Source organism: Haliotis cracherodii, unplaced genomic scaffold (genome assembly GCF_022045235.1).
Source record: "Haliotis cracherodii isolate W230 unplaced genomic scaffold, xgHalCrac1.p SCAF_26, whole genome shotgun sequence".
NCBI classification, from domain to species: Eukaryota; Metazoa; Mollusca; class Gastropoda; order Lepetellida; family Haliotidae; genus Haliotis; species Haliotis cracherodii.
The window spans coordinates 2,486,897-2,505,695 of record NW_027266282.1 but is presented as its reverse complement, the minus strand read 5'-3'; the positions used below and the strand labels follow the sequence as shown (position 1 = coordinate 2,505,695).

The following is an 18,799-nucleotide window of genomic DNA, read 5'->3' as shown; positions in this document are numbered from 1 at the left end:
TTATTTAGCGATGTGCATGCACGTGTGCATTTGCGCGTGTGAGTGTGTGCGAATGCACGTATGTGTGTGTATGTGTGTGTCGGTGTCTCTGTGTGTATGTGTGTGCGTGTGTTTCGATGTGTGTGTGTCGGTGTGTGTGTCTGTGTCTGCTTGTATAAGTCCGGACTAATACCAATTTAATAAAGCTAACCAGCTGAGATACATCTACCATGCCGTAGTGAATACCCCACTCAGACAGTTTCTTATTTAATTATTATTCAATGCAGTCATTAACAAAAAACATGATCTTACATATGTCCAATATACTGTTAGAAGAGCAATCGAATTGCAGAATTGTATATATTGGTCCTCATGGTAAGTGGAGTTCGAGTCCTTCGACAATTATTCAGCCATGTCATACATTAACTCACGTACTGGGAATCTGCAAGGAAGGATAGTATGCACAATAACAAGGACAGATGGACGACACTGATTCTACTTGAAACTGGACCCCGTGAAGATCCGGGTTAGAATTGGACTTCAGCAACCCATGCTTATCGCAGGAGGTGAATAACGGGATCAGGTGAACAGGCTCACCCGGGTTTGCTACCTGGAATACAGCCCTTCTGACAACCCGGGTTATGCAGGAGGCTGCAGTGTTGGGTAGTCTTTACATTCTCCGAAAGTTCTGGGTGGGTTAGACAAGGCAGTGCTTCCTGGGAGAAGTCCCATTCGCTATCTGGGCTGCATCCCACGTAATTGGGACACGGTGATATGCATCAACCATGTCAGCGAGCCTGACAACCCGATCCCGTTGTCCCGTTCTTACGACAAGAATAGTCGACTTTTACGGCGAGCATGGGTTGTTGAAGACCAATTCTAACCCGGAGCTTCACTTGTCTCTCAATATGCAGCAGGTAAACAGCACACATCTTTGTAATGTTACGTCGTTCTATTTACTGTTTTAATAAAATTTAAAAAAAACAACAGTACCATTTGCTTAATTGGTCTGTCACAACGTTATTGTTTCTGTTGTAAATCTCAATACCGTTCTGCAGGGGGAATTCCCTTGATGTCAACAATGGTGCCGGTCGTAACGTATGTGACGGTTGCCTTTGACGGAATATTACTCACGGGTATAGCTTACATTTCATGCGTCAGGACACTAAAAGCTGTAGGACGCTCATCAATATTTTCTTTAACTGTGTGCATAACACAACAAATGTAACATTAAAAGCAGTTACAAAGTTTAACTGTTTAGTAAGTGTGACTTTTTCGGAACAAGTAAATGTTTTGGCCCGACAATACGTTGACTCATGCTCGAATGAGGAAATTACCCGATGCATCATTCTGCTGACGGAATATGTGGACATTCATTGACAAGGCAGATGTTCAGTATTTTATGTAGAGTCGACGCCATGTTCTATGGCCACTCTCTTTCCCTTATAAAGAGAAGATAACTTTATCTGACAGAAATATATACAAGAGCATATTACTGTAAACATATACAAAATTGAACAATTTAAAAAAATGAGCATTTATTTTGTCCCATTAGATCTAACAGACATAATTTTATTTTTGATGATGTATATCTGTATTTTGACTTGTCCAAGAAATTTGGTCCAATCTCCGTAGAACATGTGTTGCCCAGCTAGTTATATGTAAATTTATAAATAACCAAGACTGTCACTACAGATTCGGTGTATTTCGAGGGTATGAAATTACAACTTAAGAAAACGTAAGCTGAAGTGGAAACATTTGACACTGCTCAATGTTGTTGTTTTTTGTGTTCACCCGGAGCCTCGTTCGCGGATGATACGTCAAGATGTAGCCAACCAGTGAACGGCGTACACGAGGAGCACTGAACCGAGACGTGACTTGCGCTGTTGTAATTCCCGGTCATTTATCGGTGAGGAGAACTGTAGGCTGTGTTCTGCACCGGGTAAGTATGCCTAATATTGTCAGCATCATGGATGGAAGGAGGTTATTTATTGTTGTATCCGCATCCAAGATAAGTGTCCTACACACCTTGTAAGCTACAACGTTAAGGTAGTTATGCCACAACGGTAATACTAATTTTCAACCTCGTCTTCTTGTTTGGCTACGCTTGACAAATCCTTGTGAGGGACTTTATATTTTACCCTCCTTGAAGCGAACATACTACTTTAGGTGGGTCAGTGAGTCAGATGTAACTGCCTGTTCTTGTTTTTTATCTTGTTGCCGAAAGTCGGTGAATACCCGGACTGTCGGGTGACAGATACACTGTTTCATGCATGGATACCTTTGCGTCATTCATAGTCAATGTCATGAGTTTTTATTCGTTGCCCACATTAAATATTTACTTTAACGAAAATTCTTTATCATACATTAAATATGATTATATACAAAATCAAATCTAACAAAAATATTCTTGAAAACTTGAAGACCGCTGTTGTAAATGAAAGAATACACCATGGTGCTTGCGAAACGAACACTCTCTATTGACGAGTAAAATGAGAAATATAAAGCGAAACATTAAAAACTGATATTCACTCCATAAAAGACCACCTGTCAACGTTTTGCCTTGCCCATGTGGAAATAATGTGAAAAAATAGTCAAGAGTTTGTGTTCGGGCTTAACACTTTCGATAAAGGGAGACAATTTAAGGTGAGGTCATTCTTGTACTGCAGTGAAAATATCACTTTTTCTCAACGTCAGAAACCTGAGTCTTTCACACTAAAGTATATAATACTATGCATATCTCTCTCTTATGTTTGCACAGTTTGGTGCAATGCAACTGATGCATTCACTGTACATAAATCATAAAATGTATTTATTACTGAACAGTTGTGAATTTTTACATTTATATTCTAAGCACCCCATATGATTATATGAACGTGTAGCTGGAATGTATCAGGTGCTTTGCACGAGGAGAATTTGGAACGAATCTAATGTTGACTTGCCATTCTACAATGATCACCGATATCTGTCACTCCCTCATAAATTACTACAATCTGACATCATTCACTCTCACAGAGACTTAGTATTTGTATTTCAATTGATTGAGTTGTGATAACTATATAACTTAGTTTATCATTTTTATGTTGTGTGAACACAGTTCAGTTGTCATCTTATTGCTGCCAAAGGGCTGTTTGACTGAGTGAGTAGTAAAACTCACTGTTAAAACAGACTATAGTCAACAGAGCATTGGACCGTAACCGCTATAGACTACTAATCCTTTCAGAAGATTGAACAATTGGGAACAATTACTGTACTTCAATGTCTTTCCGCAGACAACACGTCAGGACTTATTTTCGATGAACATCTCCCCTGGGATGGTCACATCCAAAACCTAACAACTAAATGCAGTAAAGACCTAAACACCCTAAGATGCCTAACTGGCTCTAACTCGGGAGCCTCCAAAGATACCCTCCTCTCTCTCTACATATCACTAATTAGATCAAAACTAGACTACGGCTGCGCCATATACAACACCCTAAACAACTCTCTATCTAAAAACTTGACTCAATACAATATCAGGCTCTCAAGCTAATTACACGCACCCAACATGGCACCTCCTACACTTCACTTCAGGCCTTAACAGGAGAAATGCCACTAAGTCTAGGCAGGGAACAGCTAAGCTTAAATTTCAGGGCCGCGTCCCAATCAAACCCTCTCATCAAAAACTTAATAAACCAAAATATCAGCCCCCAAAACCAAGCTCTTGCTCGCAAACACCCCTTACTTACCACAATATCCCAAAGAATAACAAACTACCTAAATGAACACCAAATTAGAAATCTTTAACAAAACTGCAAACAATCAAATATCTTCACCCCTAAACTTAAAATACCCAAAATAGACACAACACTGGCTAGCCAAATAAATAAACAAACCGACCCAAACATAACTAAAACCACCACACTAGCATACATACACGAAAATTGGCCAAATTGGTGTCACATTTACAGGGACGGATCTTCAGATCCGACCTCCAAACACACAGGTTTCGGAGTCCATACCACACAACCAACTAAAACCACACAATCCTTCCGACTCCCAAACAACCAATCAATATTCACGGCAGAACTAATGGGCATGGCCTCAGCCCTCCATAATCAAGAATCCCCAAACCACCAAAAAATCCTAATACTTACCGACTCCCTAAGTGGACTGCAAGCCCTCCAAAACAAAAATACCAAAAACCGACCTAAATTAATAAATCAAATACTTAAAAGCTCCAACGACCTAACTAAGGCAGGCAAACAAATAACCTTCTTGTGGATACCCGCCCACAATATACGGTAATGAAAACGCCGATAAGGCAGCCAAACTATCCCTCAAAATCCCAGAAATAAGCTTAAACTTACCCATCTCAAAATCAGAAATTAAAAGCGTAAACAAGCAAAAAATCACCAAAAAATGGCATAACCTATATCTAAACTCAAATAGCCAAATCACAAAAGTACTCAGCAAACCACTAACCAAACCAAAAATTCTCCATCCATCAAAACAAATCGACAGAGTAATCACTAAACTCCAAACGGGACACACCACCTAAATAACCACCTAAAAAAGTAAAAAAAACACTACAGGTAACTGCCCACACTGAAACCCCAGAACACGCAGTCATCCACTGCACACACTACCTAACACATCGAACCGCATTACAAACCACCCTCAATCTAAACAAGGCTCTCACTCTAGAAGCAATACTAAACCTACAAAATAATCTAGAAAACTTCAAGGCCTTAGGCGTATTCTTAATCAAAATGGAACTAATGAAACGCATCTAAAAACACTATAATCTACCAAATCCATATCACATAAACAAACAAACATTCACCATACCCAGCTCCCTTAGTTCTACTCCCCAACCCCATCGGCATCTATTCCAAATCTCAAAATTCCCAAATTCTATATAAGCAACCCCTAAAGCCCCCTCTTCGGTTGCACACACCACTTTCTCCCCTTTCGGAAACACATTAAATGGCCTGGCCGGGCCCGTGTGCGAAATACGCATCAAATCTCCAAAGTAAGTAAGTAAGTAAGTGACAACACGTGTTCAGTACAGGTGTCATCTTCTATAGCCTCGGTTACACTTCACTTCACTTCACTTTATTCTCCAGAGAACCACGCATGGTGGTATTAGAGTACATTTTACATGTCAATCATTATATACAAGCAGTCAAAATGGCGGCGGACTAACACAAAATATTGTAGGTAAACAGTTGTAGATATAGTAAGCATGTCTATTATCTAAGTTTTGATATTACAGAGAAGATAACATTTATAAACTTTCCTAAGTTTCTTAAAACAGTGAAACCTGATGATGTAAACAACCGCCTATAAGATACCACACTTGACAATTTGGTTAGTTTTGTTGAAATACATCTTTTTTTTTATTTTCATCAAAAGCAGGACAACGAAATATATAATGAAACTCGTCTGCTATTGTCGGAGAGTCACACAATTTACAAGTTCTTAATTCCCTTGGAGTATTATACCAACGCCCTGTCTCAATAGGTAAACAATGATTGGATGTTCTAAATTTTAATATTGGGTAGTAAATATATTTTGGCAATAAGATAAAGGCATCAAGTGATGGTAGGGTCTTAATGTGTTTATAAATAATATTGTCCCTTGGGACTTACTTCTATTGCATTCCTCCACACTGTGATCTTTTAGTGTCGTTTCTACTTTATTAAGCAGCCATGTTCTTTTAAAATTACCTGGGAACATATAAACATTACTTTATGAGTACACGAGTTAAGGATATTTTCAACAAACTTAAGCCAAGAATAAGAATGTTTATTTAACACACTATCTAAAGACATGAAATTGTACAGTACCGAGGATAACTTGAGGTGAGACAGGGGCGTGTTGAGTTTATACCAATAACTAATAATTATTTTAGAAACATGGGTGCTGATAGGAAATCTTCCAAATTCACCATATAAGAAATAATTCGGTGTGGACATTCTGAGACCAGAGGCTAATTCTAAAAACTTGGTATGTATATTTTCAAGTATATCTATTTTAACATGTCCCCAAACTTCAGAGCCATATAACATAATGGGTAAAATCATTAAATTGAATGCTTTAAATACGCAGTCATCATGGGGCGTGGTCACCCTGGGTCTGCCTGTTCTTGGCCTGTCAGCGGTCCGCCCTGTCTGTCTGTAACGTTGCATCAAGTTGGTAACGGCAACACGGGATCAACCGAAGGTTCGTGCAATATGGGCGTGGGTGGCTCCCATCTGTACCATACCCAAGGCTCGTTCACGTTGTTCGACTGTGAGTCGTGGCATTTCTTTTGTGTTTTTTTTATCACTGTAGAAGTGTCTGACTTGCCGTTGCAATCGTTTTATACCCTTACCCGCACGTGCATTTGCAGTTGTCCGTGGTGCACGTGTTTTTCACTTTTTCGCGTGTTATCTCGCAAACATGTAACAGACGATTAACATTTTCTGCATACAGTATTGTTGTATTTAGGTTATGTGTTTTGGATGGACTTCATCGAAAAAAAAATTATACTTTGTCTGAAATTTATGTTTTCAGTTGGTAAAGTTTCTTTTTGACGTCAGTTTAGATATGGTTTCGTTGATTCCTATGTCTTCGATATTTTCTCCTAGCTTTATGGTAGTGTCTACGTATCAGAGTACATTCTTTTCCGAACCAAGGTTTGTTAACTTTATGTTTCTTATCATCGCCAGTATAATTATATGAGGGGGAAGAGCTATGCCAAATGTATTTATACCTGCATTTGTAAGAATATCAGAGAAGATAACAGTTGCATTATTTGCCTTCGTAGTGTCATCAACCACTTTATCTAATAATGTGCTTACATCTTGTATCTGCATAACATCAATATTGTTCCTGTATTGGTTTGTTTTTGATGAGTCATATCTTTTGGGTTTTGTAGAAATTGTTACAAGTTTACTGGTAGATGATTTAGGTACATTACCATACATTCTGCTATTCATACTTGATAACGAAAAAGCTATAGAACAATGTACATCTGAGTATAGGGGAGAAAAATCAACAATTTCAAAGCTCTTAAAATATCTACACCCCAACACTTCCGGCCTAGTTGCCAGGTTACCACGTGTAAACATCCGGTTTGTATTTGGAGGAGCACGATAGGGGGGAAGCACCGACGGGTTTTGTAATTTTCCATCTACATAAAGTTTGTCTTGGATGCGCATTTACCTTGACTCCTTGCAGAACGGAACAAAGGTATTAGGACCTCTCGACGATAGGTACTAATCCACATATACGTGGATATTAGTTTCGAAAACAATGTTGTTTTAGGTCACATGTGAGGATTACCCTGTACTGAAACGGTTAGAACTTGTAGTCCTTGTGTCTAATCGTTGATAGGATTAGTTACCTTTATTGAAAACTTACTTTGAGGGTTAATCCTGTACATGTCGGACAATATTGTAAATTATCTTATAAAAGAAGTTTGATTGGACATATAGGGTACTTTAATTAGTTTCTATTTTTCATTGTTTAGCTTGGTTTCGCATTATTATTCGGACCGCATCCGTGGTCTAGTGGTAGAGCGTCTGCCTCGATCCCCTGCCTCGTCATACCAAAGAATTTTGAAAGATGGTACTTGTTGTATACTGTCTTGCACTCGGCTATAAGGGGCTAACATATGGACTCGTCGGCTCGGAGTCAGTATATTGAGTTCGAAAAAGTTCATGTCGCATTTAGGTTTGAATTTTTGCTGATTCTTGCTTCACTCATCACGAATCTCTTATCCTGCATTGCATGCATATCTTGTATTGGAATAACCAGGAGTATACCTCAATGTCAGTGAAATGTCCACTTAAGATACTGGGATACTGAAATACCATGTATTGAGTACCTACAGGAAACTGCTACATCACGCATTTCAAGAACTCATGTTCCGAAAATATAAGTATAACTCAAGCTTACCTCATTCGTCAAAAATGAATACTTGTATTCTGCAGCCATTGGAACTGTGGTCCTTGTGTATCGTTTAGTGTTTCATTACTGTTAGTTCAAATTATTTCAAGACTTGAGCCTTGTCTTTATCTCAGTTAATAATTAATAATCTAAGGTTATCTCGGTCTTAAGAATAGTGGTGGGCACATCCTCTCCATAGAAGGCATATAAACTGATAACTACGCCGCAGAAAGTGTTTAATCCTTGTCCGATCATTTAAACGCGCTTTGATGTTTGTATTCTAATTAACTTGTAACTTTTAACTTTTAAAATAAAGACCTAAAATAAAACAATATTCAGATAATTAAGTACGTATAATATCTAATTGTCTTGGTTGGACGGTATCATCGAACAAGAATTTTTTGTTGATCACTTAAAGACTTAATTGGTATCAAACAACCATCGACATTTCTCTTCTGACTTCTTCTTGAAATCATTGCATTATATTTCCCAAGACTCTGCATGAGTTTGATATATCGAGTGTTACAACAGTATAGCTGCAGTAAACTACGTGCCTCGCGTTGGCTGCGTGACAGGGATGTCATCAGTTAGGAATGACACTATTAACTATTATAAACACGTCTTCTACAAACTGAAAAAGTTGGAAGAATGATGTTGGATGATAAATAAAATCTCACCCTCGTGTCTTTTGATATCAAATATATCAACACTCGTTGATAAAAGTGGAAAAAAATCCTCGACAAGCCTCGGAGTTTTCCCACATTTATCAACTCGTGTTGATATATTTGATATCAAAAGACACTCGGGTGAGATTCTCTATATGTTTCAAAGGTGTAGCTTCATGTGAAATACACGCTCATAGTTAGTTCATATAAGGACACATACACAATTCCGGTCGTTGCATGCATTTCCTTCCATATTTGCGTTCTTTTCAATAGTGTAACATCCGGATTTTGGTCCCGTATTTTGCTCCATGGCAGTTTTTTCTCTGGCCATTCTGTTTCTTCATTTTACTAAGAATGTAGATCTTGCCCACCAGAACATGGTGTCAACCCATTGTGATCCAGAGACTACTTTTGAACACATATCATCAGGGTTCATTTCAGAAGAGTCATGGCACAATTAAGTGGGTATGATAGCACCCAGTAGTTTTCCAACCCTGACATTCATAGTTGTTTTGAAGGATCTGCTATTACTTCTTACCAAGCATTGTACATTCGACCTGTCTGATCAAAATTTAACGCTCCGTAAAATGAACGCGTTTAAGAACTATATATGTTCGTTTTGTAACACAGTGGAGGCAATTTTAACGTCTCGACAGTAACGATTCTTTTGTGATTGACTCAGCATTATTGATAAATGCTACTGAGCTTATCATGAAACTCGGATACGCTTCTACCAGCAGAAACATCGACCCAGTTGTAGTAAATATGTGCATGCAAATGTGTCGCTTATCTGTGTTTTCATACCCTCAGAGCGATTTTGTCATCAGTGTCACAAAATTTCTATATGCTTTTGGCCTTTTTATCGTGATGAACCTTCTCATGATTATAGCTCTGTGATATTTAGGATGACCTCATTCCACATGTTGCCTTCATATTTCTCTTGATGTCATGAGCTTTTTCTCCTGCTACAATATTAGTCAGTTGGCCACCAGCGGAAAAGAGGCTTAGTTTAGATTTTCGTTACAACATTTTCCTGTATACCTTAAACCTTTTCTATTGCATAAAGGAGGTATCTGTTCACAATTTTCATTGAGTAGTAAGCTTGCAAGTGTGTGCAGGAATTTTCAGGGGATCAAAATTGCATAAATTGAAGGAAAAATGCATAATTTGTCAAAATTGGCTGTAACATTTTTAATAAGTCATTAAACTATCCAATTACAGTTTATATGTTCGGTTATCTGAATTTGGCAAACATTTTGTTTCATTTAACTGTTATTCTGATTCTCAGTCGAAACATTGGTAAAAATCATGTTTTTTACTTCAATTTCAAATCTTGTGAGTAGGTAAAACACTAATTCCATTGAATTGGGACAATAAAACCACTATAACTGGGTATTAAAATCTGCCTTAACCATTGTACTATCCTATACAAAAAACAAAATGAAAATATATTACATAGGGGTTGAGATATTGTATACAATGTTACCCCACCCCCCAAAAAACAAATCTGACGAAAATTGCTTATTGAGATATGGTGGTAGATGATGTTGCTGTAGTGGATGAGTTGGATAATTGCAACAATGCTTAAAAACACCAAAATAGTAAACTCATAAAGAAAAATGATGTTTCAAGTTTTTCCGTGAGTATTTATGGTGGCCATCTTGAATATTTACTTTTTGGGGATCAATTTACCACAGGAGTCAGTGAATATTGTATATCATTGAAAAGACAATGTAAAAAGCTTTCATATGATATATTACATGACCATGTTGAAGAACTATATTATATCTTGATTTTGAAAACAGGTAAAAATGGCGGCCATCTTGAAATTCAAGATGGCCACCATAAATGCTCACGGAAAAACTTGAAACATCATTTTAATACCCAGTTATAGTGGTTTTATTGTCCCAATTCAATGGAATTAGTGTTTTACCTACTCACAAGATTTGAAATTGAAGTAAAAAAACATGATTTTTACCAATGTTTCGACTGAGAATCAGAATAACAGTTAAATGAAACGAAATGTTTGCCAAATTCAGATAACCGAACATATAAACTGTAATCAAAGACATAATTTGGATAGTTTAATGACTTATTAAAAATGTTACAGCCAATTTTGTCAAATTATGCATTTTTCCTTCAATTTATGCAATTTTGATCCCCTGAAAATTCCTGCACACACTTGCAAGCTTACTACCCAATGAAAATTGTGTACAGATACCTCCTTTATGCAATAGAAAAGGTTTAACGTATATAGGAAAATGTGGGAACGAAAATCTTGTTTTTCACCCCTGGCCAACTGACTACATGAACTGAATGACTAATACTTGACAATTGTATACACTGATATTCCCATGGTAACCAGACACTGCTGGTAGAATACACCGCAGCTCAACATAATAATTATTGATGGTAAATAGACACCTCGTTTATTGTCTGGTGTACACTTACTCTGTATGTATGTGAGAAACTCTGCTCTCTGGTGCATAATCATGTGATAATAACAATGTAATTATTTGGTGACCGTGAATGCCTTTAAAATATGCTTAACGTATCGGAAATGCTAATGTGATGTATTAGTGAGGTTCTTGCATGCGATGTTTTTATGCCCAAACACAAACATACACACAAACACACACACACACACTCATCACACACAAACACACACACACACACTCATCACACACACACACACACACACACACACACACACACACACACACACACACACACGCACGCACGCACGCACGCACGCACGCACGCGCACACACACACACACACACACGCCTATACACACACTCAAACTGTCAGGGTCACACCCTTCACAGGACGCCTTTCTTTCAGGGGGGACGCAAAGATCCTCTTTGAACGGTATATGATGGTTTGACACTTTCGTATTCAAACCGTCACAATATCTAGAATTAGCCTTGGGGAATTAGCTCTGGATCGGGCACCACCTTCAAAGAAACCAAACAAAGTGTCTATGGCCAGCTCCTTATTGGGGATTTCTCGACAGTCATTTCACATTTAAAATAAGAAATATTTTTACATATAAAGTACAAAGTCATATAGAACATTTACAGTTTCCATAAAAGAAGCAGTTATCACAATAGTGCGTGATATTAAACAATGATTATACATAAGAGTGTAAATGTCATGATATACAAATGTATCATGGGCTTAGTGATAAAACAACCAATTACAAATGATATTAAAGTCAGTCTACAAAGATACCTGTGAACAAAGCTTACATGATCTTATGTGATACTTATTTTCAGCCACTCCTAATTATGATTACGCCTTGCTAAATGGGACTGCCATAAGGTATGTCTTATTTACGTATAAACCTAGTTAAACCCAATATCGGTATCGAATGTACGCAGATTTAAATATAAATAACAACATGCGTTGGCTGTACTTCTGAGCAAATATCATTCATTGTTTTATGCTGGTATATGTTATACTTGAAGGCCATATCTATAATTCATCTAAACTACCGGAACAAACAAACTATATCTGATAGCATCCACATACACTGAGTTAACGGGCCCATTAACAAATGTCCATTCACATTACTGAATGGTATAATATATGGATATATGTATATTTTTAGGCATTGCTCGTAATGTAGACATGTTTGCTGAAGCTGTGTTACAAATGCATTATGCTCAGACCTATGTAAATACAAGAGAGTTACCTATCTTATTTGTACATCGCTAACAGATTAACTAAATGATTACATGGATATTATTACTGATTTTAGCTCTGGCTTAGTTGTGCTATTAGCATAAATATGTGTGATGTGAATACATCATATATTAGCTACAGAAATTAACGTTTTCTGCCAGGCTAGATCCATCAAATAACTCATATAAAAATTATTTAAAACAGTCTGGATTTTGTTTATGAACAAGTAATACATGCAATGTATGGTTCATCATAGAATCCTTACATTAAAAGATAATGTACATACCTCGTGTGATATAAAAGGTCTGATCAAAGTGAAATAGTTCGTCTGCATTTACGCGACATTTTCACATATACAAAATAACTGAATCACACTAAAATATCAATAGGCAGATAAAATACACAGCTTGCTACCACGACACCCGAATGTTAACATCTTATTTCCGACTCGGAACATGTTTGATATTCAATATATGCTATACTGTGGAGTTAATACTTAAACGATAGTTTTGTCTAAACCTAACGCACGTACATTTGACAGATAAGTCCGTTAAATAGATACAACTCACTTAATATATTTGCACTTATACACGGTCAATAACATAAGATTAAACACCTTTACAGCTGGTAATATTGCTCCATATACGATACAAATTATAAAACAATTTAACTTATAACTTTAGAGAAATAGTAAGGTGAACATGACTTACCTTCAAAGAAACCAAACAAAGTGTCTATGGCCAGCTCCTTTATTGGGGATTTCTCGACAGTGAGGTACCCCCGGGGCTAGCCAGTATATATACTCTAGACACCTTGAATGGTCACGAATTTACTGCATGTTCAATTATCAGCTTGATAAGAAAATTTGAGTTCGTGCGCCGAGAATAGGGATTAAGGCTTGCCTAAGAAGTTTGACCAATAAGTTGAATAATAATTGATGAAGTAGTCCGAAAATATTGATATGAGTTGGACGTATCAGCAAACGTGTGACAAGCGCTCATTGCGATAGAGGCTGAGACACGTACAGATAGATAGTACTGACCATGCTCAAAGGATGTTATGTAATTTTCTAGATAGCTGCGACCTTCACATGTGAGACTGATTGAAAACAGCACCTTAGAATTAATTTAATATAACACAATAAAGACTATTACCACAGTTAACTATTATATAAATATTGAGGAAAACATGACCAATTTTACAACTATGACAGGTAGATGAACCAGCTGTTCATGCAGGCTATGACATTCCATTGTGATAAGATGTTGCGTTCAGATGCACTGCCAAGATATTGTAAATGTACACATGAGCGAAACTACATTCACATAATAAGTCCCCATAAGTTTTATCGGTAGTTTAGTTCTCATTATTTGCTAGGACGCAACTTCTTATATTCGTGTAAATATGGTCAATTATTGTCCAAAAAGAGAATGGTGCTTCCTTATAGTAGCGTTTCAAGAGAAGGAAAGGCTGGTAGTTAGAGCTGCCAGGGAAGGCCACGTGAAATGCATCAGTACGCTCTGAATAAAGTAAAGCTGTCAGGTGTGATGGTAAGTTACGTACGTCCACAAGTTCTCAGGTTAGACAGACAGGCATTATTATTTATGTCTTACTTGTAGATCTGTGGAGACAAACACTTACTTCAATAATTCACTATGACTATTTCTTACAATTTAAAAGTAATGTACAGGGTTGTCTTTCTGATTGTTGAAAGATTCATCTTTCATTACATTCGCATATTTGTCTACAGTGTCAGTATTATTTATGATAAATACATATGTTCAATATCTAACAATATTCAGAATACGTCAAGTCAGGATGTAGTTGTCCATAATATTTTGTCAAAGCATAAACAAACTCCACTAAGAGTTTATATATTATTGACATATTCGTATATGCCGATAAAAGGTTGTCTCGTAACTTCTTCTAATTATAATTATTCGCAGAAGGGCATAGTTGTACGCTGACCCTTGTCAGTCGGGGACAATACTAGCCAGGTGGCGAATTGATTTAAAATATGAATCGATTTGAAAAAAAATCTGTCGAAAAGAGTTGACGATACACATCTTTTGCAAATCCTGCAATCGACCAAAATCTGCACGTTGAAATACATGTTGTTTACGCACTGGATGTCTACTTCGTTACGCGATTTTGTTTGGACTATGCATGGACTCGTTTGTCCGGTCAAAATGTAACTCCAGAAATCCAGCCTGGTTCGGGAAGGGAGGAAATTGGGCTTTCATAATCAGTCAACGCCCTTGTCCAAAAAAAGATGCTTCTCCCATAGTTCATGAAAACATAGTACGTACAGTAAAACCGTTGAACCGAGGGGACATTGGCCAAGCAGGGGCCATACACTATTATATCTTGACCAATTGAACCAGTGGTCGATATGTGTAATATCTGATAACAAATTAAATACACTTTTAACACGAATCATTCTTAAATCATATCTTCAGTGACCCTCAATCCCCGTTCGGGAAATCTGTGAGTACTTAATTGAAAAGAAAGTCTTAGACGCGCCACATCTAAAAACGGATGATTAATCCGAAAAGTAATGTTAAAGGTACATGTCAACAAGTGATACCTAGTTAGTTCTTTATGAAACACAGGTCATCCAATCGGTCAATATGAACTGCGGCAGAAAAGCGCATGGGAGAAAAGCTTAAAGAGATGCAGGTCATCGAGGTTTACTTGTAACACTGGGGAAACCTATGAGCAAGGGTATGGTGATGATAAACCAAGACACATGACGATGACTTTGGGATGTAAACGCTCAATGACAGATTTCCTGGCTTGGCGTGTCTTGCAACTGGAATCCAAATTCGCCCTGGTTATACTACTTTAGGTTTACCTTCCACATGAAGGTGACACAGCTTGGTATGACCATTCCAAACCCAACTGACACTCTATTTAAAAAAAAGAACGACAATTATTCAAAGTGTTTCCAACCAAACTCACTGTCGCAAGATCCCCGTGTGTCAACCTCATGTCTATCGGATAGGGAATAGAACTATTAACATTCAGACTTGAGTTGCCCACTTCATCATTCCATTACATCATACCATTTTCCGATGGACGCGCATTGCCAGGATGTTGAGACATCCACATGACACCAAATGATTTTTGCTACGGTTGCTTCCACCCGGCGATTAATAATTTGTATCGTCTAAGTTTTACTTACACTACAACTGTTATCGTTACAGATGAAAAACACATGATATATTTATTCTTTTTCAGTGCGGGTTGTCCATCACACTTCATTCAAGGTGCCCGTTTTCCCCGTGGGGATGAAGACCTTCTACTTGGGCGTGGCCACAGTGCTGGCCGGGCTGTGTCTAGCGCTTGTGTGTGACGCGGAACCTGACAGCCGTCTCAACTGGCTGGTAGGTACATCAGGGTGACCTATGCGTATGGGTTCGAATCCCGACTATGTTTCTAGGTTTGTCAGCCTATATCCTTACTCGTGGGTTTCACCAAAGGAGTAAACGTCTGAAACCTGCATCATTAAGCTCTCCTCCCACATTAAGCTGACACGCCGTGATATTAATAGAATACATGTTCACAGCGGCATTAAAACCAAATCACTCACTCACTCACTCTATGAAGGTTCATACTGCAATGAACTCACACAAAGTGAAGGTCAATTCTTATAAAAAAAAATTATCACAATTTCTTACCTCAAAGGATGTAGGCCAAGATCTAAACACAATTTTATTTAGTACGTGTGACTTCATGTTTACACTGACAGACATACGACAACCAGCTATATCGCGGAGTAAAATAGTTCCTCAAAAAGTGAGGTGACATGGGCGTATGGATGCACAACTTGCTCTTCAGAAATATCTTACGCAGCACGTGTTTAAATCATATCGTCATTAGATGACGTCAAAATGGCCGACACGATAAACGTGAGAGAGAGATTTCCGAAGTTGTTAATGAACCTGTGGCGGTTACATGTGTTAGTCATCATTGATCAACTGGCCGATCATTGAAAGGTGAATAAAGATGCGTCAAACAGACACAAAGGTAAATTCACAGATTGCTGGAGACGGTCAATGTCATTCTAGACACGGGTCGAGTCGATACTACGAAAGGTTAGATATGCATTTCTTCGTTTATTCATTAAGATGGGCCGTAGCGAGAATATTCGTGAACAATCATCCAGCCACGCTCTCTGACATTTCTCAATGTATACTAAAACGCCGAGACCAAGAATAAAGGTTCTAAATGATCAGAAAGAACGCTTATGTATGTTTTCGTGCTAGGGACGTCAAATTGTGTCGTTCATACACTTATGAACGACAATTTCGCGGTCAGGTGACCGACCTCTCGTCCAATGGAAAAGCCGTATATCGTGTAAACCTCAAATTTAAAAAAAATATATTGAAATGAACACACCACTGCCCATTGTGGTATTCACGATGAATACATAAGGCTTTAAATAAACTGCAGTGATTCAATATTTATCCATATCATAAAAACAATATGTCGGAAACGCTATGTTGGGAATCGAACCGAATTTCACCGCAACGAACCAAGGCATAACTACTGGGCTATCTATTATCCCAAATTAACTAAAATACAAATTATTTAAACTGTATTAAATACTAGTGCCTTAGTGTCAGGTACTTGTATGCATGAGAGTCGAAGGTGTGATAACAATGCGCAGAGCAATTCCTAATGGCAGTTTGAGGTGATAGCGACAGTTGCCTCGAGATGTTGCAAAATAAACTTGCTTCTGAACTCAGCAACTAGTATTATATCGGATGATACGATTGAATGAGCAGTAAATACATAGTATCATAACGCTAACAGATATTTATTACATCGCGACGTTACACAAACATATTGACTTAATCATGGCGTTACAAAGACAGATCGACCTCAACATGACGTCACACAGACAGATAAACTGCACCATGGATTACATAATTGTACTGACTAGAACATGACGTTAACAAACGGCACATTAACACATGCCCTACTGCGCTGCGTTACACAGACATATTGACTACGACATGACGTTACATAGACAGATTGACTACAACATGACGTTGCATAGATAGATTGACTACAACATGACGTTACAAAGACTAATTGGCTACAACATGTGGTTACAAAGACTTATTGACTTCAATGTGGCGTCACATAGACTTATTGACTTCAAATTGACCTTACATATATAAATTGACTATTATAACATGGCATCTCATAGACTAATTGGCTGCAATATGACATTACATAGACAGATTGATTACAACATGACGTCACATTGACAAATTGGCTACAACATGACGTACCATAGACTTACTGACTACGTCTTGATGTGACAAGGACATACTTGCTTCAACATGACGTCACATAGACAGATTGACAACAACATGACGTCACACAGACAGATTGACTACAACATGGCATTAGTAGACAGATTGACTGCACCATGGCTTCAACAGATAGATTGGCTTGACGTAACATAGACGAACTAACTACATCTTGATGTGACAAGGACATACTTGCTACAGCATGACAGTACATAGACAGATTTACTGCACCATGGCTAAAACACGACGTTACATAGACATATACATAGCATGATTTTACATAGAAATATTGACTGGACTTATAAAGGCAGTTTGGCTACTTCATGACATTACATGGACAAATTAACTACAGGATGACGGTACACTGACATACATTAATACATAATGTCGTTACATAGACAGATTGACAACATCCATCCGTTACATACGTAGTCCAGAGCATTTTGACACTATTAACTTCCAAACTGTAACGCATGATCGCGGATTCAGACACGGCCGCTGTTGGACCAAATAGGTATGTGGTTTTCTTGAATGTACATGTAGATATTGACTTAGATTAGTTATCTACCTACATTTTGTATTTTTTTCCCTTGAATGATTTAGAACAATTAACACTATACTTATTTGAAATTAACATCTGTTAATAATTAACATTTCCCGAGACTTGTAACTGATTCGGCTTTTAAGTAGTATGTAAAATACTGTTTAACTAACTATTATACTTGTAAATGTTTCATGACATTACAGAGAATATCTTCCCGGCGCAATAAACGACAAGCTACCACAAGTAAGTATAGGCCTTTACATCTATCCATTTAAAAGCCCTAGACATATTAACGAACACATGATCTGTCAAGCTGGGCAAAATAATTTTGTGACGTTTTTCCAAGTCCTTGTGCGTGTGGAGTTGTGTTAGTTTAGAATATGGCAAAGACTAAAATACCTAATCATGTTGTAACCAATTCGGAGAAGCTTGTCTTTGAAATGTTTTTTAGGAATTACACGAGAACCATATGAGTAACTGCTTTGAGTGGTTCCTAGTCTGGATCGTGGAACATAGATCCTGTAATTTGGCAACAACCAAAAATTAGCATATTATTCGTCATTCAACTAACAACATGGCGAATATGTAAATATAAGTAAAGTCACTATAATATGTTCATACAATACTCTAATAATATACGCTGTTTTGTCATAATGTAAATTTACATGTGGTTTCCGAAGTTG

At 37.6% G+C, this 18,799-nt stretch overlaps 1 protein-coding gene across 1 annotated transcript in view; it reads left to right on the top strand.

The window, feature by feature from the left end:
• Positions 1 to 1,866: 1,866 nt before the first annotated feature.
• The window catches only part of LOC139472956 (cubilin-like), a 67,421-nt gene continuing 50,488 nt past the window's right edge, over positions 1,867 to 18,799 (top strand). The window contains exons 1-3 of the mRNA XM_071255427.1: positions 1,867 to 1,921; positions 15,489 to 15,634; positions 18,320 to 18,359. Coding sequence (XP_071111528.1) covers positions 15,539 to 15,634; positions 18,320 to 18,359 — 136 coding nt within the window. The 5' untranslated portion in view covers positions 1,867 to 1,921; positions 15,489 to 15,538. The remainder of the gene's footprint in view (positions 1,922 to 15,488; positions 15,635 to 18,319; positions 18,360 to 18,799) is intronic.